Below are 22,295 nucleotides of genomic sequence, written 5' to 3'. Positions count from 1 at the left end.
ATCTTTAGAAATCAGCATGTCTTTCCTGCCTCCAGATTTTTATTCATTCCTTTTTCTCAGTTCTCCCTGACTGACAGTATATTTCTAGCTAACGAAATGCGAAATACGACCTCACAGGAATGTTTTGAAGATTCAATAAAACATTCCATGTAAATATTTAGAATGGTCTCTAGCCCACAGTAAACATTCAGTAATTATAAACTATTGTTATTATCCCTCAAAATCCAAATCAAATATCATGCCCTCCACGAAATTGTGACTACTTAATCTCTCTGGGTTCTAATTTCCTAATATGAAGAATGAGTGAGTGGTTATGTGAATTCAAAATAATTCTTCTTAAGTCTGCACCATTCTTTCTCATCTCTGAACTCCCATTACACTTCCAATCAGTAAGAATAATACCTACCATTTACTATGTGCCAGGCAATGCAGAAGTACATTTTAAATGTATTATCTCATTTAATTTTCATGAGAGTCCTATGAGATCTGTCCTGTTATAAAGGTTGCAGAAACTGCCTATGGTCACAAAGCTGATGATGGGCAACGCTGAGATTGAAATCCCTAGTGTCTGATTCCAGAGTGAAGCCCCCATATCCAGGTTATAAAGTGAAGCATGGAGTGAACTACAAGTCAGAAAAAAGAGATGTTGAATGTAGCCTTCCCTTTCAAGAGGCTTGGCAATGAAGGGAGGAGAGGCAGAGACAAAGGGGTAGCTATTTGGGTCACAGATTGTGTTGTTTTTGAAAGTGGGAGAGATGTGGGCATGTTTGTACACTGAAAACAAAGAATCGTATAAATTGATTAATGTTAGAATTGTCTTCTGAGGCAGGAAGGAAAGAGGGCAAGAATGGATGGTGATGCAAAGAAGTTACACTCTCTTTGATTAAACAATAAGATTTAAAAAACCATGATGCCAGTTTTGCTAGCAGGAGTCTAGATTCTTCATTCCTTCAAGCATTCAACAAATATTGATTGGATATTTACTAAGAACTAGGTAAAGCAGTTTGTGCTGCAGAACAATGATCTGCATGATCCCTATAGCCTCATAGAGTTAATAATAAAGTGAGATATTGCTTTTACATTTAACTGAGAAAAAGTGAAATTAATTTCTTTAAAATGTGTGAATGCATAATAATGATCTCAACATGAGAAAATGATATAGGGCTATAAGGGAGCATTGTGCAAAAGCACTAAATTTTCACTTAAAGTTATTTTTCCTAACTTTCTGCTTCTTATTTTCACGATAAGCTATATAAAGCAATGGCATCAAATAATTCTTCCAACATAACATTTAGGAAAATAAAAACTGGAAATGCTTTCATGATGTGTTTTTCCCCCCTCAAGGAAATATTGGAAAGTAAATATTGCAATTGTTTTGTAATGTATTTAATAGGGTGTCAAAGAAATAATATCTGAACTGATTCTTCTACAGAGTTGATTTATACATGGAATTCTGTATGGAATATTTAAGATCTATATTTGATAAAATATTCAGAATATATCCAGAAATAATCTATCTCTACCTTAAAAGAATAAAGGGAAAATATTAATCTTAGCAAACTGTAGCAGGATGGACTCAAAGTTATTTCAGTTTACCTTTATCTCCAATACAAATTTTAACTGGAAAAAAAAAAAGAAAAGAAAAGAAAAAGAAACACAACTCAAACAAATTGGGCCTGAGAATGAATTAGAATATTTTTAAAAATTCGCAAAATGGTGCCAGCAGTATTGAAATTTAAAAATTAAAAAAATAATACATCTTGTTGTGAAATATAAAATCCTAAATTTGTAGAAAATCTATTATGAACCCAGCAAGGATTTTGCCAAAATGGTCTAAATTTTCTCTGGAAAGAAAAAAGGTGATTAGGTAAGTTTAACCATTTTGAGGACTGGGCTTCCTTAATTCCCAGGTCCCACACATGATCTGAGCTTTTCTTCCCCAGTCCTAGTAGGCAGTTGATGAGACTTCTGTGGCATTATTTTAGTGAGGATAACACTAGACTACTGGAGGCAGTTGGATGCATAAGTGGGAGTTATAAACAGGAAATCATTTGAAACTTGAATAACAATTTAGTACTTTAGAGGAATGTCACACATTCCAACAATTAATTTGCCAGAAGAATAAAAGTCCGCCTTAGAAAACAAGGAAATTGAAGAACTAAAACATATATATCATATTTGGTAGTATTTATCTAAACTGAATTTTGTTAAATTAGTGTTAACTCATTTAATGCAGTGAGTGGAACTCACTGACAGACTACTGTGTACAGCCCAGGTGTTAGTCCAAGGTTGTAAGGAGCAAAGACATAAAAATGAGCAAGTTAGGAGAGAAGAGAGGAGCGGGCTGGGAGAGGAGGAGGAAAAGGGAGGGAGGGAAAGGGAATGTAGTAACCTTTTAGGTGTCTTACAGTCTGAGCACATAAAACATACTATAGTTGAGCTTTAGTTTTACTAAGCAACATAAACAAATCAGTATGGTATAAATGGTACATAGGGTGAAGAAATGAAACTTGGAGAAAAGAGAAAAACTGTTCATGAAGTAGAAATTCATATTGGAAGGTTTATATCAAATTTATTAGTGGGTGGTAAACAAAAACCAAAAAAGATTGAGAAGAGGGCTTTCAAGAGAGAGAGACTTTTTGAGTTGCTATTATTGCTTTTATGACTCAAGGCAGGAAATCATTCTCCTTTTGAAACGTGGGGCACAGAATTATCTTCTCTATCATCTAATAAGTTAGTATTAGTGAAATTAAAGTTTTACTTTCACTGTATTCTTTATGATACGTTGAGCAACTGTTGTGCCGATTAGTTAGATAAATACTCTAAATCCAGTTTCTCCTCTCTTCCGGAGTAGGGAAGGGAAAGTGACGATTTCAACCGCAAGGACTGAGATTATAGGTGTGAAGAATGATTCATGGAGTAGGAGAAGGGCATGGAGAACAGAGCCGGAGAGATACCAACATCGAGGAGACAGCAAAGGGACAAGAGCCAGGAAAAGAACAGAGAAGGAGAGACAAGAGGCTGGGAGAAGCACAGAGAGAAGCTGGGTGAGGTAAATGTTTCAAGGAGGACCAAAAAGATTAATGAGGAAGACCAAAAAGAATGAGGCCGTCACTGGAGATCATAGCCAGCAAGATTTCTATAGGACACTGTGGGCGGAAAATATACTCTGGTGAGTTGAGATGTGAACTGGAGGAGTCATAGGCTGAGTGGTGCCTGAAGCATGTTAATTAATCATTTACCAGGCAAGCCAAAGCCAAGTAAAATTTTGAAGTGATTTCCCAATACTTTTTCTGTGATAGTTTTCTTGTTACTTGCCCACAGGAGTGAGAGCACCTCAAGGCCAAAAATCAGCTTTGCTTCAGGACAGAGCCAGGGACACAGCGTGGCTAACATCATCAGCACCTCCCACATTAGACATTAAAAGAGAATACATTCCATTATTTCACAAGTCTTTACAAAATCCTAATTACAGGAGGAAGTAAAACTTATCTTCCATCTTTAAAGTTGCAGAAACTAGTAAACAAAAAACCAACCCAATTTGCTTAAATGAGTAACTAATAAGGACATAAGTCATATCCAGATCTTAAGATTTCTTCTGAATTAAGTTTCCCAAACACTAGACTCATAAGCCAAAAATTAAACACAGGTACACTGTGGTAGCACATATGTAGCACCTGGGTGGCTCAGTTAACTGTCCGACTCTTGATTTCAGCTCAGGTCATGATCTCGTGGTTCATGAGTTTGAGCCCTGCATTGGGCTCTGCACTGACAGCCTACAGTCTGCTTGGGATTCTCTCTCTCTCCTTCTCTCTCTGTGCACCCCCATCAAAATAAATAAACATTAAAAAAAAAAAAGCAGTAAGTTAGAAAAATACTATTATATATATTTTTAAAAAATGTATAGGCTCATAAGGCAAAGGATCAGGACAACTGCAGAAAAGAAATCTTTTACAAATGCTTATTACAGTATTTTCCAAATTTATCTGACCATGCAACCCCTTACTATGTACTATCAATTATTACCTTTAGTTCTATAAACACACACTTTGGGAAATTCTAATCTAGGTAATTCAAGGAAATAAAAGCTTTTTTTCTGATCAAGTTATTCCTTTAATTACTTGAGAAGTCTGACATGTGAACTTTGAAAAAAGCGTAACGATCTTATAAATGTAAAGTATTATCCTTATTATCAGTTAAGATTTTTATCCTGCTAAAACCAGTGTAAAATAAGACATTTAAGTATAAAAATGAACAGAATTCTGACACAGAATTTAGCAGATTGCTATACTTTGACAATGTATTGGGTATTTAATACCAAATAAACCGAAATATTTAGCTATGTTTCTGCCTAAAACTTTCTCTATTAAAAAGAACATGGTGAACCACTTTGATTCAGAGATTTCTATTCTAACTTAAAACTCTTGGAGCTGCAGTTTCTCCATCAGTGAAATAGTAATCAACAGAATCTGCCATGTAGGTTGATACATTGATTCAATAGAATCATTAATGCAAAGAGTTTATCAGGAACCTGACACAAAAGTAATGCTCAATAAACATGAGCGATTTTTAAAGGACATTTTAATTCTATTTTATCCCATAGGTCATTTTATTTTTCAGAGCTTTTTTTTTCTATATATACAGTATAAAATACTGTATATATAGTATACATATACATACATGTATTGCATGTATATATACATATATGTATACATATATATACATACATGTATATATATACATATACAACATGAATTGTAAAGACTTTCAAAATTCTTACCTAAGGACACAAAACAAAACCAAGCTAAAAAAGTCCTCACATGAAACCAAAGTCCAACAAGATACACACACACACACACACACACACACACACACAACTAATTTAGATAAAACATTACATTCATCTAGATTTTTTTTTGTTTTGGGGTGCCAGGATGGCTCAGTCCGTAAAGCGTCAGACTTTGGCTCAGGTCATGATATCACCGCTTGTGACTTCCAGCCCCACGTTGGGCTCTGCGCTGAGAGCTCAGAGCCTGGAGTCTGCTTCGGATTCTGTGTCCCTCTCTTGCTCTGCCCCTCCCCCACTCGTGCTTTGTCTCTGTCTCTGTCTCTCTCTCTCAAGAATAAATAAAACATCAAAAAAAATTAGATTTTTTTTGTTTTGTTTCCCTTTAGTAACTTTGTATCATTCCTAGGTTTAAATCTACAAGGAGCTCTGGTGCACCTTTCCCCCCCATTGACAAATGACTCATTGAAGTCAGTGACTACTCAATCTCCAAATCTGGTCAAGCAAGCTCCCCAGGGGGTCAGAGCCTCTCTGTACAAGCTGCTACTGTTTCCCTTAGGCTGAGTGCTTTGTGTAAAAACAGTCAAAGGATAAGTAACATTTTGGACTCCGAGTAGCAACATGGTACAGTAAGTCAGTCGAGGCATCACGTGCTAAAAGGAATACTGGCATCCATGTTTAAAGCTCTGGATGCTAATCTAATACCTACCAGTTCCCAGCAGTATGATCCCATAGAAATGATTTAGTTTCTAAGCCTTAAGTATCTCATATACTTAGTTTAAAGAATACTTGTTTTCCTCTCTTTTAGGCCAGTATGAAGAACAAATGAGGTAATGTAGTGAAAAATTTTTGACAGCTACAAAGTACTAAACAAATATTAAGGAAAAATTTATTATTTCAATTTCACTGTAGTGGTTAGGAAGGGCATACACATACCCTTGCCCCAAAATAGCATATTGGAACAGAAAATCTATGACCTGTCCAAATCATGCAGTTGATCACAGAAGATTGTTGGCAGACTGAGGGGGCTTTGGACATTTCCTTAAATGGAAAATCTTGAACACAATACCAAATTCACCCATTTCATTTATTTTTCAATAATCTTTTTTTGCCCCTTAAAACCTATCGTAAGTTTGAATTATTCTAAGAAATGTATCTATATTCTAATTCTTACAATTATAAATTTTTATAATTTTAATATATTTTTCTCAAAAATTCCTCTTTCTCATCATCACTCCATTTAGAACAGAAAATTAATAAAAATGTTTTTCCCTGAATTTTCTCTGCTCACTAATTTCCCACATTTTATTATTTTTAATTTAAAAGCATTTTTTAAATATTTGTTTATTTTTGAGAGAGAGAGAGAGACAGAAAGAGAGAGACAGAACACAAGCAGGAGACGGGCAGAGAGAGAAGGAGACACAGAATCCAAAGCAGTCTCCAGGCTCTGAGCTGTCAGCACAGAGCCCAATGTGGGGCTCAAACTCATGAGCTGTGAGACCATGACCTGAGCTGAAGTCAGAGGCTTAACTGACTAAGCCACCCAGGCAGCCCAATTTCCCCCATTTAAAAAGCAGCATTTAAGGTTTCTAGCAGATGATACACCAATAAAACAAATGGCTAATATGTAGTGGTTAAAATACTAACGCCAGAATCAGAGGTGATTTGGGTTTGATTCTCAACTCTGCTTTTTCCTAGCTCTGTAAACTTAAATTATTACTTCTTTGAGTTGCAATTTTCTCCTCTGTAACATGGACATAGTTCATGCCTCCAAATATTGTTTGGTATAGAAACCACGTAACCAAATTTACTGAGTTCTTACTGTGGCTGGCTGCTTTACATGCATTCTCTTATTAAAATTTTTTTTTAATTTGTAAAAAAAAATGTTAGCACAGAGCCCGAGGTGGGGCTCAAACTCCAAACCATGAGATCATGAACTGAGCTGAAGCCAGATGCCCAAGTGACTGAGCCACCCAGGTTCCCCTGCACTATCTCATTTAATTCCAACAAAATTTTACAATATAGTTTCTGTGCCTGTTATTATAGTAAGATTCCAATAAGAATTATTAGATAATACTATTTCACCAAAAAAGATGAGCATTTTTCTTAAAAACAGATAAGGAATAGTTTCCAGTATAGGTTGGAAAGTTGGTTGCCCTGGAGTAGGCTGAACCAAGTCCTAATTACCTTCATTTTAATATAAATACTAAACGGGGTATACACTAGCTGTTCGGTCCTTATTTTCTTCAAACAGAAATACTCAAAGCCCAAACCTTAAAAAGAAGGAAATGTTATCTGAATAAAAAAGCGTTCCTTCTCCCCCCATTTTTTTTTTTTTTTTTAACATTTATTTATTTTTGAGACAGAGAGAGACAGAGCATGAACCGGGGAGGGGCAGAGAGAGAGGGAGACACAGAATCGGAAGCAGACTCCAGGCTCTGGGCCATCCCAGAGCCTGACGCGGGGCTCGAACTCACGGACCGCAAGATCGTGACCTGAGCTGAAGTCGGACGCTCAACCGACTGAGCCACCCAGGCGCCCCTCCCCCAATTTTTTAAACCCTATCTTTTGTCCTTGTAGTCACAAAAATGCTAGCGCGCGCGCGCGCGCGCACACACACACACACACACACACACACACACACACACCCTTATATCAGGTTTGTAGCAGACACTACTGTGTGTCTTCTGTTCTTCCATCTTAGCAGAACTCTCTGTCTTTATTTTCTTGGGTTGTTCCAGAATCTGTGCTTCTTCAAATACACTTTCATGGTCTACTTGAAAATTAACGGTTCTTCAGGAGTAATTTTGAACTACATTCTAATGGTCTTTCTTAAAATTCTGTTTTCTCAATTCTCAGTGGGAATAAAAAACAAAACAATTTTAAGTATAGAGAAAAGAATCTAACTTTATAATAATAGCAGTGCCTCTGTTATGTGGGTTTTTAAGACTATTTTTAGAAAGAAAGAAAAGGTTTTTAAGCCATGTTACATTTTATAATTGAGTCATCAATGAATTAAAAAATAACTCATGCTTGGCTATCTCATCTGTATTAAATAGTTATTCACGAACATTTTATGTTAAAAGATGTAGGTTCTAATCCTGCTTCTTAACACCAACTAGCTGTGTAATCTTGATCTTAATGTCCTTGGGCCATTTGAAAAAAATGGACTTTGAAAAAAAGCACTAAGACTTGATCCCTCCCAACTTTCCGACTGTCAAACTGTATGAACATCTTGCCTTTTCTATAGTTGGTAGAAAAAAAATGAGGATATGTGAAATTTTTTAAATGTAAAAGTTTAAGATAATTAAAATTGAGATATATGATTTTCATAGTAATTATGCCTTTCGTATTTCTTGGCTATATGTTTACATAGTATAGAAAACCCTTACGAAGAGTGTAAGAGCAAATAAAGTGAAAGCTATGCCCTAGAGGGCGAGTGATTTCACTGTGTGAGTCAAAGATGTAATCCTCTGCTAGTTGGTAATTAGTAACACTCAATGCTTAAACAAAAGGATGCTTAGTAGAAGTAGCTTTGCCATAACTATGGTCAAATGTGATCTGAGAAATCCATGTAGCTTATAAAGATATCATTAAAACTGGAAAATAAGGATTGAGAATTATTATCTGAAGAAAGAGACAAAGTTCAAAATAAAAGCTGAAGCAGAAATGATCAAAATAATTAAATCTAGTAATAGAGCTGCAATTAGTCTGATATTCTCACTGGAAAAGTACAGGGAATTTCTATGTAATAAATCAAGAAAATAACCCAATACTATTATCCTGGCACTAAGAAAAATACCAAATAGAAACAACCAGAACAATAATAGTAACAATTTAACCAGTTTAACAATTTAAGAAGTATAAAGAGTACATTTAAATCTTTACATCAAAAAACTAGATTATGTTTCATACACTTTAATAAATTTTCCTAATGTTTGAATTATTGGCCCCTGCCTCTGTGCAAGCATTGTATTATGAACCATGGGAGATACAAAAGAAAAAGATGTTATTTCCTTTAATGGACTTAGTTCCTGTAAAAACAAACAGGGTATGTCCTGTGTGTACATACTGGTGTATCCTGGTTTGAAAGGTAATGTTAAAAATTTTCTATTTTTATATTTTTAAATTTACAAATGATTGAAATGAAATATAGAGAAAATGGTTCATAAACTTATGAAGCTATTTGTTTTTATCTCCTTTCATGTTATTTAAGGACTGAACACTTATTCATCATTTCAAATTTTCCTTAATGAAGGTGGAAATCAATATTCAACAATTATGGAATAGTCAGCCCCCAGTTTATGTGGCCATTTAAAGTGACGAGTATAGGAGTGCCAGAGTGGCTCAGTTGATTAAGCGTCCAACTTCGGCTCAGGTCATGATCTCACTGCTCTGTGCTGACAGCTCAGAGCCTGGAGCCTGCTTTGGATTCTGTGTCTCCCTCTCTTTTCCCATCCCCCGCTCATGCTCTGTCTTTCTCTCTTTCTCTCAAAAATAAATAAACATTAAAAAAATTTTTTTTGTGCCTTGGTGGCTCAGTCGGTTGGGCATTAGACTTCAGCCCCGGTTCGTGAGTTTGAGCCCCGCATCAGGCTCTATGCTGACAGTTGAGCCTGGAGCCTGCTTCACATTCTGTGTCTCCCTCTCTGTCTGTCCCTTCCCCCCCCCAAAAAAAAAACCAAATAGACATTAAAAAAATTTTAAAAATTTTCTTCAAGTGACAAGTATAACGTATTATGTTAATACAAGGAAAGAAGCATACATAAAGGTGAAATGAGGCAATAAAAAGCAGGACATGAAGGGCAATCCATGCAGAGATCACAGCCTCCTAAACATGTGTGATGGGCACTGAGAGAATCTTGAAGGAACAAAGAAAGTTTCTCTGTAAGTGTGTGGTATATGAACAGTATTACACCATCTTCCTCATACAACGGAAGAGAGAGAGATTTTCTGGTGGGTGTAATGGAGCATTCACAATGGTAAATTCCAGAGCTAAAAAAAAAAAAAATCTAAAGGGAAACTTCTAATTTTCTATTCTTCCTATCACGAACCATCCAAACTTCTAAAAAGGTTAGTAAAAAGGTGAACTTCACCAGAAAAATGTGAAATTTAGGATAGTCTCAAATTTTATATAGAAAGAAAAATTCCATTTGAAAGTACCAAAATATCACAGTCATAAAAGGCCAAAACTTAAAATTCCATATATTTGTGTGTAAAATAGAATGTATATTAAAATTTGTATTCATTATTTAACTAAAATTTTATTTTCAGGTGTTTTCTCATTTTTTTTTTTTTTTTTACTAGTTCCTTTAGACACAGTGTAGCTGAACAAGGGTACTTTGAAAAAATGCAAAATAGTTAAGAGTCATAAAGGTTTTTCAAACGAAAACCAATTGCTTTCAAATTGAAATTTAGACATTTTCAAATCTATATGAACTCTGAAAGGAAATAATACATAGACAACTGTTTATTTCTATGCTCTTAAATAAACAGTGATGTTATTCTGCCATCAGCCAGCCTGTTACTTTTCTTCTTTTCTCTTTTAATTTATTCATTTCTGGGAAAAGAACACTAAGTTATTATTAATATAAGTAGCCTTATAGATGCAAATTCATAATTGTCAAGAAATATTACAGAAGCAAATGCCCTACACATTCTTTTAACTTTTCAGTGCCCTCATGCTGCCCCCTGCTGCCCAGTGTCCACACTTACTGAAAACTGTCCCACATTTTTCAACCTTTTCTATTCCTCTTTATTCCCCCCATCAAAACTTACCTGGCCAGAGATCTAGACCATTGAAGTTTTCTTCTACTCAGGCTAATAGGCAAACAGTGATGTAAGAAAGAAGCAGTTTCCTCCTATTTATCCCATCACCATTTTTTGGCTAATTACAAACACTTGAATTGGTATTCTATTGGCAATAACGGACATCCAGATTCCCTAGCTTGGGATTCCGAATCCTCCTTGTGATGGCTCCAAGCTACCATCACAGGTCCATTTCTCCCAGTTTCTGCACCCCCCCCCCCAAATTATAGCTTACTTTGTACCTACACTGGACTTCTAGCTGGCATCTCCAAATGCCATGTGTTTTCTCTCCTCCTTGCCTGTGCTCACATGGCTTTCTTTACCTGGAATGTCTTTTCTCAGTTTCTACATGTTAAAGCCTACTGTCTTTCAAGGCCCTAGTCAAAAGTATCTTTCTCCATGAAGTCTACCCCAATTCTCATTGGCTTTTCTCTTCTCCCTAATCCTCTAAGGCTCAGCACAATGTTGTTGCTGTTGTTTTTAATACAGTAGAAACTCAATAAATTTATTGAGATATATTTAGTGAACAAAATGCAGGTAACAAAGGAACCTTAATCATTACACTGAAAAGGATCTCTGACTTTACTGACATTTTACTGGGATTTACTGACTTTTAAGAGTAACTGTGGAGGATAATGAGAGCCTCCCTAATACTGCGATATCCATACACCTGAATGGGGTTATCTTTTTAATTCCCAACACACTGCACAAAGCCTATTTTGATCACTGACATCAAGGGGGGGGGGTCTATGAAAAAATGAACATAGAGCATATACTGAGTGCTTAGACATGTCAGGTGCTATATTTGGTGCTTTAAGTGCTTTCCCTCATTGTAGTCTCACAAAACCAGGTGAGGTAGGTGATATTACCTTGTTTCATAGAAGAGGAAACTGAGGGTCTGCACAATTAAGTAACTGGCCCAAGGTTATACATGTAGTCAAGGGCAGAGCTAGGACTCAAACAGATCAGGAAAAGCTGTGTACTTAAATTGTTCTCATATGTCTTCAATAGAAATGTGTATGAAGAAGCCTCTTGTCAGCTCTTGTGAGGGTTAAAAAAAAAAAACAACCTTGTCAGTAGAATATGCTTGGAAATTGTGATCATATATTCAGACAAAGCCATGAAAGAGATTGTGTCAATTAAGTAACTCTTAGTATATCCAAGAGTTGATTGTCCTATACTACAGTATGTGAAGGATTCTGCCAAGTTCAAAGGTGTCTAGATTTAGATATAAATATAGATAAAACCTTTAGATAAAACCCTTTATATCTAAAGGATATATCTAAAGGATTAAGAAATGCACAACCTATAAATATTTGTTCATTGTTGTAGCCACTTGTGCGTGTGTGTGGATCAAAGATCCTAACCTGACTTGGAAAAAGGTCCAGAAAGGTATGACTCAATATCTTGAGCAAATAATTTTACTTTTTTTTGATACAATGAATATAAATAAGGCTCAGCATATTACATTAGTGTCTCAGACACAGATACAGTGTGCTGCAGCCAAAACCTCTTCTCATCTAGGCACCACAATAAGCTGAGAAGGCAGATAAAAATTTTCACTTGGGAAGGCATCACTCCAAAATTTTTTGGTAGGACATAATTGGTTTGTTAGACTCATTCTAAATCTTTCTGGGGTTAAAATATTCCTAGTAGGTAAGACATTCTTAGTAGGTAAGACTCTTTAAACTCCAGAAAGATGTAGAATAAGTACAAAAGTGTTTTGTAAGAGCTCAGCCTATTAGACTTTTAAGTATAATTCCTACAAAGTTATATGTGTGTTGAAACATTAAAGAGAACTTAGTCACCATACTTAGAAGTTAAATTTATTAGATATGTAAGACTTTCTTAACTTCTTGAAAATGTTTACGCAGTAAGTTTATAAGTGCAGTATAAAGGGGAATAAAGAGTTGGAAAGCATTTAAGTAATACTATAAATAAGACCAAAATTTAAAAGACCATGATTTCTAAAACTTGCAAGATTTATAAATATGATAAGATTTGTAAATTAAATTTAAAACATAAGGAAGAGCTTCCTTGGATATTAACTTTAATAAACTTCGCATTATTTTTTAAAAACTCAAATTAATTTCAGAATAGTCTTTTAGTATGCAAAACTAACAGTGGCTATTGGGCCGTTTTTCTTCCAGCTGATGTTGTGTTCATTAGGCAGTCAATGCTTTATCCCACAGAATTGGCCTGACTGTCCAGTTATTCTTTAATTTGGTTTGAACCTTCCTCACTTTACATGAGATGGATTATAGCTTTTGAAATATTAAGATGAGATGTAGCAGTTCTAAATCTACTAACCTCTTAAATGTTTGGTTTAGGGCTTACTTCAGTAGAGTGAGTAACTTAGCAATTCTCAACCCCAGCTGTGTATCAGAATCCTGTGAGTCACTTTTGGAAAATGCTTATGCCTAGATCTGATCTTAGACCAACTAGAATCTCTGGGGATGTGGTGCAGGCATTTTGTTTTTAAGTTTCTGGATGATTCTAACTACAGGAGGAGTTGAGAAGCACTCGTGCAACAGTGTGAGCCTGCCATAGTCTGAAGAACCAGTGCTGTCCAACGGAATTTTCTGCAATCGTGGAAACTGCTATAGATTGAATGCTTATGTCCCCCCAAATTCATATATTGAAATACTAAATCCTGATGTGATGGCGTTTGGAAGTGGGGTCTTTGGGAGGTGATTAGGTCATGAGGGTAGAAATGTCGTGAATTGGATTTGTGCCTCTGTAAAACAAACCCCAAAGAGCTCCCTTACCTCTTCTGCTGCGTGAGGACACAGAAGGCAAAAAGACAGCCATCTATGGACCAGGACATTATGACCCTCACTGGACCCTTGAATCAGCCAGCACCTTGATTTTGGACTTCCAGGCTCTGTAGCTATGAGCAATGAATGTTTTTGTTTGCTTGTTTATAACCTACCCATGCTATGGTATTGTAATAGCAGCCTGAACAGACTAAGATAGAAATGTTCCATGAATCTGTTGCTCAATATGGTAGCCACCAGCCAGGTGTAGCTACCAAATTTTTAATTTTAATTCTAATTTAAACTTACATAGTTACAGGAGGCTCTTGACTACCGTGTTGGACAGCACAGTTTGTCAGGTTCAGACCATTTAAAATGCTCTAAGTTTATCATCATATGGATGCTGAATGACTCTTTTTTGATAGTGGACCACACCAGTCCACCCTTACTACTCTTGTCTCTTCAGGGTACTTCACATTAGCTTCCTGATGAAGCCTCTAGTGGTTTGAAAGGATAGCTCAAAGTTTACATCGGCTTCTGGGAATCTTAAGGACATTGAATCTGCCTTTTACTCATTTATGTTGGCAGTTTGTTTCTTGGACTTTCTATTTTACTGAAAAGCGAGCAAAGGCCTTCAGAAATAAAAATTTCTTAAGTGTCAAAGCACTGGAGCAATTAAACTCTTTGCAAAGGTCGTCTTTGCTCCTTGGCATGTGATAGTGTTTTTCAACTAGAGGTTGTGACCTTTGTCTTGGAGGTTGGAGAGTTTCCAGTGGATTGGGGCAGCAGCCTGAGTTTCAAAGCTAAATATAGGTCATTGGCATGGCAGCCTCTTTCTCAGTCTCATCGAAACCATGTCCTATTAATGAATGTGGGCCATTAATGGCTGGTGGGATAAAATCTTGAGAAAAAACAGAAAAATGCCATGGATATAGAAGTCTTTCTCAGATGTAAGTTGCTATTGAACACAACTAAGTTCTATTTTTACCTACTTTTAAAAATAATTTGTAAATTGTAGATTGCTGCTTAAAAAAGGCTAAAAATACACACATATATGATTTGTTGGCAAATAAATCTGAAATGTGATATTCATGCTGAGGCATAAGAAGACTCCTCCGTTTAGGTCATTGCTCAATTCTCACCCTTTCAGTGAGGCTATCCTGACAACCCTATTGAATATTTCAATGTGTGTTTATTCATGTATTTGCCAAGTATTAAATGACATCCTCTTAAGTTTGGCATATTTCAAAGGCAAACTATTTATCACGGCAGGTACCATCCAACTCTCTAGAGCAGGGTCTCAAAGGGTGGTCCCTGGGGACCAACAGCATCAGCAGCACCAGCAGCATCTGGGAGGTTGCCAAAAATATAGCTTCTCAGGCTCCACCTCCACCAATCGAGTCAAGAACCCTAGGTGTGGGGTCTAGCAATCTGTGTTTAAAGTGATTCTGGGCACACTAAAGTTTGAGATCCACTGATCTAGAGTACAGTGAATCCCCCCAAAATATCCCAGGGGGTAAACTTCCATACATCCCCAACGTGGTTAAGACTGAAACATTCTGTACATAAAACTGAACTTGGAAGTTGTGAAATAGATGCCAAAATTCTATTGGGACATACTGCTATGAATGATGTATTTACCCACTGCAACTAAGCCTCACGGAATCTCTAGGCTTTGATCTTTTTCTTCCCTATAAAAACCCAACTTCTGACAGAATTTCATGAGATATTCCTGAAGAGACAAGATGTGGTACAAGTGTGCCTTCAGCAAACTCAACGTACAAAAATCAGATATATACACAGCTGGTAAGTTAGGTGGCCAATTACTGTTTTAACGAAAATGTTACTAGATTTATTTAAACAGTGACATCATATAGTGCTTTTAAAAGATGTCCATTTACATAACATAAATTTTACAAATGTCTAATGTGATAGTATAGAAGAATAGGTAAGTACACAGCCTCTGATTTCAAACTTCCCAGGTTCAAACTCCAGCTTTTTCATTTACTAGGTAACCTGAGCCAAATCTCTAAGCCTCAGGTTCTTCTTCTGGAAAATGGGTATAACAATTGTCCTATTTCCAAAGTTTGTGTGAGAATTTAAGGATATAACAAAAAAGTAGAATTTAGATAGAAGCTGGAGCAAAGTAGGCTCTGATTAAATGTTTGTTTTCAGTGTGTGTGTGTGCGTGTGTGTGTTTTAATTAGCTGTCTTTGTGCCCAGTCTGGTCTCTGTGAAAACAGATATTTAAGTTTTATCATTCAAGAAGTTCACACAAAGCAGTTAAAATTGATACAAAGCAAATAGAAGCTACCATATTGAGCACTGGATACTGAGAAGGTATTCATCCTTCTAAGAGCTCTTGCCTAGCCAAACCAATCATGAGAAATTTCATCTCTTTATCATGCCTGGGTAAGGTATGAACACATCCTACAAACCTAGTCAATGAGCTGTAAGAAACATGGTGCTATGAGCCTCTGGGAAAGAATTTCTTCCCTTATAAAAAGATGCATTAAGAGAAACTCTCTTCCCTTTGGAAATTGTAATATCAGGCTATGATGCTTGGAGCTGCAGCAGTCATAATGTGCCTATGAGGAAAGACATTGCTGACATTGTGGCAATATAAAAAAATGTAAACTGCTAAGGAGCTTGGTAACATTGTTAAGCCATTGAACGAAACCTAGAACAGGCTTGCTTCCTGTTAATGATTTAGTTGAAATAATAAATGTCCATATTTTTATGCCGCTGTCAGTAAGGTTCTATGTTAGTACAAAAGCAAACTAAATGGCATAATACATCTAGCTAGTGTGGATTAATTGGCTCTATAGCAAAATAATTTTATTACTTTATTCTTGAGGTCATCTTAAACCATATATAGAGAATCCTTAATGAAGAGCCTTCTGCTCAATATCATCTGCATATAACAACAGTCTTTTTCTAAACAACTTTTTTTTTTACATTTTATTTAATTATTTTGAGAGAGAGAGAGGAGGAGAAGCAGAGAGAGAGAGGGAGAGAATCCCAAGTAGGCTCCTCACTGTCACTGCAGAGCCCCATGTGGGGCTCAGTCTCAAAAACCACAAGATCATGATCTGAGCCGAAGTCAAGAGACAGGTGCTTAACCGACTGAGCCACCCAGGTGCCCCATAACAGTGGTCTTAATTTCCTGCTCCATATCTGATGTGCTTAACTAATTAACTATTAGCCAAATGTGTAATTATGTTACTTTTGTAGATTAAAATATTTGTTTTTATTTAAAAAGTTTCTGTTATATATACCACTAAAACTATTACAGATTTTAAAATAAAAATAAATATTTTAATTTTGATATAATCCTTTAACACTGCAATTGTATTTCCCTGCTTCATTTCACAGTTTATATTAAGTTCAGACATTTATTTCATGACAATGTGAATAAAATGTACAAAATGTACAAAATCGGGCTCTACCACATTTAAAAGTTTTCGTTAAATGGACCTCACAAGGACACACCCCAAATTAGTACTACCAGAGTGATCTTCTCCATCTCTCTTTTCAAGAAAATAAGTTTATGTTTTTAAAAAAAAATTTTTTTTAATGTTTATTTATTTTTGAGACAGAGAGAGACAGAGCATGAATGGGGGAGGGTCAGAGAGAGAGAGGGAGACACAGAATCTGAAACAGGCTCCAGGCTCTGAGCTGTCAGCACAGAGCCCGATGCGGGGCTTGAACTCACGAACCGCGAGATCATGACCTGAGCCGGAGTCAGACGCTTAACCAACTGAGCCACCCAGGTGCCCCAATAAATTTATGTTTTATTTCTCACTTTGCAAGAGAAATTTGGATTAGTTAACTGTCTATTTATATAGCATCTATTTGGGCTGTATCTAAAATCTAAGGGCTATTTTCCCCTCAATGTGTGACTATTTGGTGCCCAAATAATGATTCTTCAATAGAAGGACACTTGTTAAATCCCCATAAGAACATATTTAAATTAAACACAATTTTTTTTTACTCCAGAAATCTTATTTGGCCTTTATTCCCAAATGGGACCTCTCCCACCCTACCAATATCTAACACCTTAGATTAGAACTTTGAACCTTCTTGGACTATAAACTCCATGAGAGCAGGGATGCATGCCTCTTCTTAATATTATACCCAGCATCTTAGCACACTGGCACATAATATGTAGGAAAATCTAGAACAAATAAATCCCCAAATAAAAATAAATGTTGAACAAATTGGGGTGCCTGGGTGGCTCAGTCAGTTAAGTGTCTGACTTCAGTTCAGGTCATGGTCGCACAGTTCATGAGTTCAAGCCCTGAGTCAGGCTCTGTGCTGACAGCTCAGAGCCTGGAGCTTGCTTGGGATTCTGTGTCTCCTTCTCTCTCTCTGCCCCTCCCCCACAAGCTCGAGCTCTTTCTCTCTCAAAAATAAACATTAAAAATAAAATAAAATTTAAAAATGTTGAACAAATCATGTATAAAGTACAACCCTTTCATCTTTTTCATAAACAAACAATTTCTTTGTTTTACTTTCTCTTTAGACTCTCCATTTAAGAATCTTTTTGGAGAGATAAAAAAAAGTTATACCACAAATACCCATTTTGTCTGTTACTTTCCCCCTCTCTTTCCTTGCACAAAAATGCTGAGGACTGTAGTGAATCTGTATGGTCTTATGGAAAGTAATGATATGTCCAAGAAACAGCAGAGGTCAATATGCACAAGAAGTAGGTGGAGTTGGAAATGTGAGATTTCAGGCCTGTATTGAATTTGGTTTTCTAAGAGCTAAATTTTTAGCTATATTTCCTTCTTCTCCAGAAGTTCATTCCAAGGAATATTAGATTGGTTTTGGCTAATATTTTTAGCATTTTATGTTAGGTTGTCTTAATATCTCTTCCTTTTGTTATTTCATTTTTCCTAATAGGTATGGCTAACCTGAAAATTTCCTCAAACTTTAGCAATACTAATGAATACGAGTTAATAAATTGGGACATTGTGTTGGTTCATTACATTAAGTCTTAATAAAATTTTCAGATTATTTCTGTTATTGACTGAACTCCATAATTTCAAGTTCATTTTTCTGAGGTTTATTGTTTAGAATCTGATTTACAGATTCTCCGTGTCTTTGGCATCATTTATTCATTTTTTTCTGCAACCTGTTTTTGGCTATTTCACTACTCATTGACCCCTCCCCCCCATGAGAGGGATGAGCAGGGTAAAAAATATGATATGCCATTTTAATATAGTCAATTTTGTTATTTCCTCCTATCTCTGATAAAATGGTATGCAAAAAAGAAATAAATGTGTAATTATTAACTAAAATGACATTTCAGGATTAAAAAAATTATTTTCTCATTGCTCGTGATCTGGCAACTGTTACTATGGAAAACTGAGTTCTCTCTAGACTTCATTTAATAAATAAAGATTTTTTTTCATGAGAGAAACATTATAGTTTATAACAATTCTAATCTAAATCACACCAAACTCATGAACTAAATGCCCACAAAAATGTTGTCAATTAAAAAAAGAATTAATGTCCATAGAATCCAGAGCTAAAATGAGGTACAAGGTGGATTTAAAAATGGAGAATAATATAAAATAATAAATTGTTTTTGCCTCCTAGATTTAAACCTCCTTACCTACATAGTGATATAAGAGTCATACATAAAAGACTATCTTTAATATAAATATAATATGGTTGATTTTAAAAAGTGAAAATTTAACTATAATGGTTACTTCATAATCAATGATGTAATAGTCAATGATATAGGAGAACAAAGAGCATTGCATAGCTACATATGGACTTCATAGCATCAGTTTGTTTTTAAAAGGGGGGCTACAATATATAAACCTTTTTAGTTTTTACAAATTAAAATAAAATATATCACCAGCTGAATAACAGAATATTTTAGCAACAAACATATTGGGAAGTCTATTTTATTCAGTAGATCAACTTCAGAGAACTAAACTCTCCAGAATAATCAGAGGGTTAGATAATATATTTACACCTGCAGTATTTCATTCTATAAATAATCTATAATGTCAAAACTAGTCTTGCTGGGGGCATTTACATTTTATAAAGAAATAAAATGTTACAGTGGACAGTTTCAAATTTTTGTAGCATTGTATAAGCAAAATATAGACATAATACATAATTATTTGTGAAAGTTCAAGGAAAGAGTCCTATACAGGTAAATTATAGGGACACAAAAATCAGAAATACTATTCCTAGTCATTTTAACACGTTTTTACTTCAGAATTTTAAATGATCAGTGAAATGAGCATTTACATATTTCAAAGTGAATAAAGACAATATGTCCAGAAATTTTCACTCTCTCAAGAAATTATTCAATCATATGGTAAGGTAGTCTAGGGTAATATTTCAGTTGTTTTTACTTTATTTGGAAAAATATTATGTTTTTAGGTACAATTATTGATCCCTCCCACTTTCTTTGTAAATAAAGGACATACTTACACTCTTCATAAACAACTAAAATGTCCACAGAGACGGGTATAACCTATGTCATATCATAGTATACATTTTGTTCTTGGGAGGCTTTGGGCCTAAACCCCATATTCTCTAATCAGATAATTCTCAATAAGAACAAAGATGAAAAACATTTACCTACATTTAGATACATGAATACCAGTATTTTAAAAGTTAGAAGCAGTTGTGTATATATTCTCAAAAAATTATGTTATTCCAAAATATTTGCTTTTTTCAAAACAAGAATATACATAAATCTAATTGAAGTATCATTTCAAAATAATAATGTAGGCATTATTGTACATCAAACTAGTAGAAAATTCCTAGGAGAAACTTAGAATAGTTATTTAAGAAATCTCTAGGTTCAAAACGAAATTAAACTTTTACAACATTGAGTGAACTAAAACTCAAATGTTTTGTTACATTGAAAAAACATGAATACGTATGGTATTGTGATATAAAGAAAATGCAAAATGTTACCGGGGAAAGAGAGGGTAAACCAACAGCTTATTACTGAAAAATTCTGATCTAGAGATAATCAGATCAGATAAAACACAACTGCAAACTGCATGCTTGTCTCTGATGCTCCCTGGACTGGTTGTGACGACATGTCTGCTCTCACCCACAGTTCACAGTGTACACAAAAAAAACAAAAACATTTCAATCATACAACTGAATAATTCCTCTGACCAAATTGAACTTTCTTTAAGGAAATAAAGGGATAAGATAATAGATCAAATCTTGCCCCACCTCTTTTTTTTTCCTCCTTTTTTCTTTTAGTGAAACTGACATAAATTGTTGAGGAGCACGACAGCGCCACCAACACAGATCAATGCAAAACAAAAAAGATCTCCCACCGTGTGCAAAAAGAAAAAAAATTAGAAAAATGCCAAAAATTACAAAATGTCTCCCAAAGATACCTTTTTGGAGAAAAACAAGCTAGATCTACAAAGATTATCTAATGAAGAGCCTCAAAGAATTAATATTATGGAATACAAGTTTAGATCTGATCAGCAAATAAAAGACCCACTATTTAGTAACAGCCATAACTTAATATAAACCCGGTTATGTCAATCTCCACCTTCATTATACCAAGGGCAGCTTTTCGGTAGTTTGTATCCAAGTAATCCATCAAGAAAACCACAATAGGCCAGTTAAAAAAGAAAGAAAGAAAGAAAGAAAGAAACAAAAACTACATCCATAGTTTGCCTGCTGATAATTTAGTCCTGGACAAATTAGGTAATACATAATTTTTATAAAGGGGATATGCACATATTTGGCATTACCAACATTGCTGGCACAAAACAAGTCCATCTTGAAATAGCTGAGTTCTCCTGTAGTTCACAGTAATTAAAGTATAATTTATATTATAAACATTTAGCTTTAATAATGAAAACAAAAAAACTATCTTTCTTTCTTTTAGTAAAAATTAACCAGACAAGATTAGGTGGAATATGCAGAGATCAAAGCTAAAGAAAAATACAAAGATTGGTTTTGTTAGAAGAAACACAATGAAAATCCTCTTTATCTGGTGGCTCATTCAAAGATTTAATGAAATAAATGTTAAAAAATACAAACTTACCATTAGTGTAGGCAAAGAAGAAGCCAGTTCTTGAAAAATAATTGTAACAATATAGGCTGGATACTTGTGTCCCTAGAAACAACAGCCTCCAGGCAGCATATGGATCTTCAAACATCTTTAAAATATTTGGTAAATAAAAAGTAATACTTTCTTCCATGATCAGTGGCTGAATAGGGTGGCTTCCCCCAGGATCTGTGGGCGTTTGGAAAAAATCGGAGAAATATCCACGGAAGATTAAAAGCAGAGGAGGCAGCGGCAGCCAGAAGACTCTGGGGTTAACAACTTTGCGATGGCAAGCAGGCGTGCTCTGATTGGTTAGGAGGGCAGTGTCCCTACAGTCTGCACTATCCCCCGCTCCCCCCGCCTCCTGCAGCTCGGAAAAAAATGCAGTGTGTGTGCCATTTTACACTGGGCTTTTAAAAGCACAGCCACCCAAACGACAAAAGTCTAAGCTCGCTATTAAGTGACACTGCAAAACAATAGCACCCACGACTGCCTGTAAGCTCAGGAAAATGCCCTTTTAACGTCTTAAGGAACCCTCTTATTTCCTGTATGGGGGTTTTAACGGAATATAACGCATTTCTTAAGCAAATCGTTGATCACTTCGCAAACGTGGATATGTAATTTGGATACAAATATGGCCATTAAAAAAAAAAAACTATTTCCATCAAAACATTGTTGATTTCACATCATAGGTACCTAAAGAAGGCAGTCCTCCTTGAACAAAATTCACGACTCCTGTAGCTTAGAGAGATTTAATTCCTTGTAAAAATAGAACTCGTTAGCTGCAATAACTACCATTTGTGCAAAGAATAAAAATAAAACGATTTTAGTGGTTAAATTTAAAACAATAGACATACTTTTTTTTTTTTCCTCCTTAAAAATTCTGTTTCAA

At 35.4% G+C, this 22,295-nt stretch overlaps 1 protein-coding gene across 1 annotated transcript in view; it reads right to left on the bottom strand.

Annotated features, from left to right (window-relative positions):
* The window catches only part of EPC1 (enhancer of polycomb homolog 1), a 93,706-nt gene extending 72,033 nt beyond the window's left edge, over positions 1-21,673 (bottom strand). The window contains exon 1 of the mRNA XM_019465194.2: positions 21,401-21,673. Coding sequence (XP_019320739.1) covers positions 21,401-21,403 — 3 coding nt within the window. The 5' untranslated portion in view covers positions 21,404-21,673. The remainder of the gene's footprint in view (positions 1-21,400) is intronic.
* Positions 21,674-22,295: the final 622 nt, after the last annotated feature.

The sequence above is a fragment of the Panthera pardus genome, unplaced genomic scaffold (genome assembly GCF_024362965.1).
Source record: "Panthera pardus isolate Hobbes unplaced genomic scaffold, ASM2436296v1 HiC_scaffold_6, whole genome shotgun sequence".
Lineage (NCBI taxonomy): Eukaryota > Metazoa > Chordata > Mammalia > Carnivora > Felidae > Panthera > Panthera pardus.
Note: the sequence above shows the minus strand (reverse complement) of the source record. Positions and strands in the feature narration are given on the sequence as shown.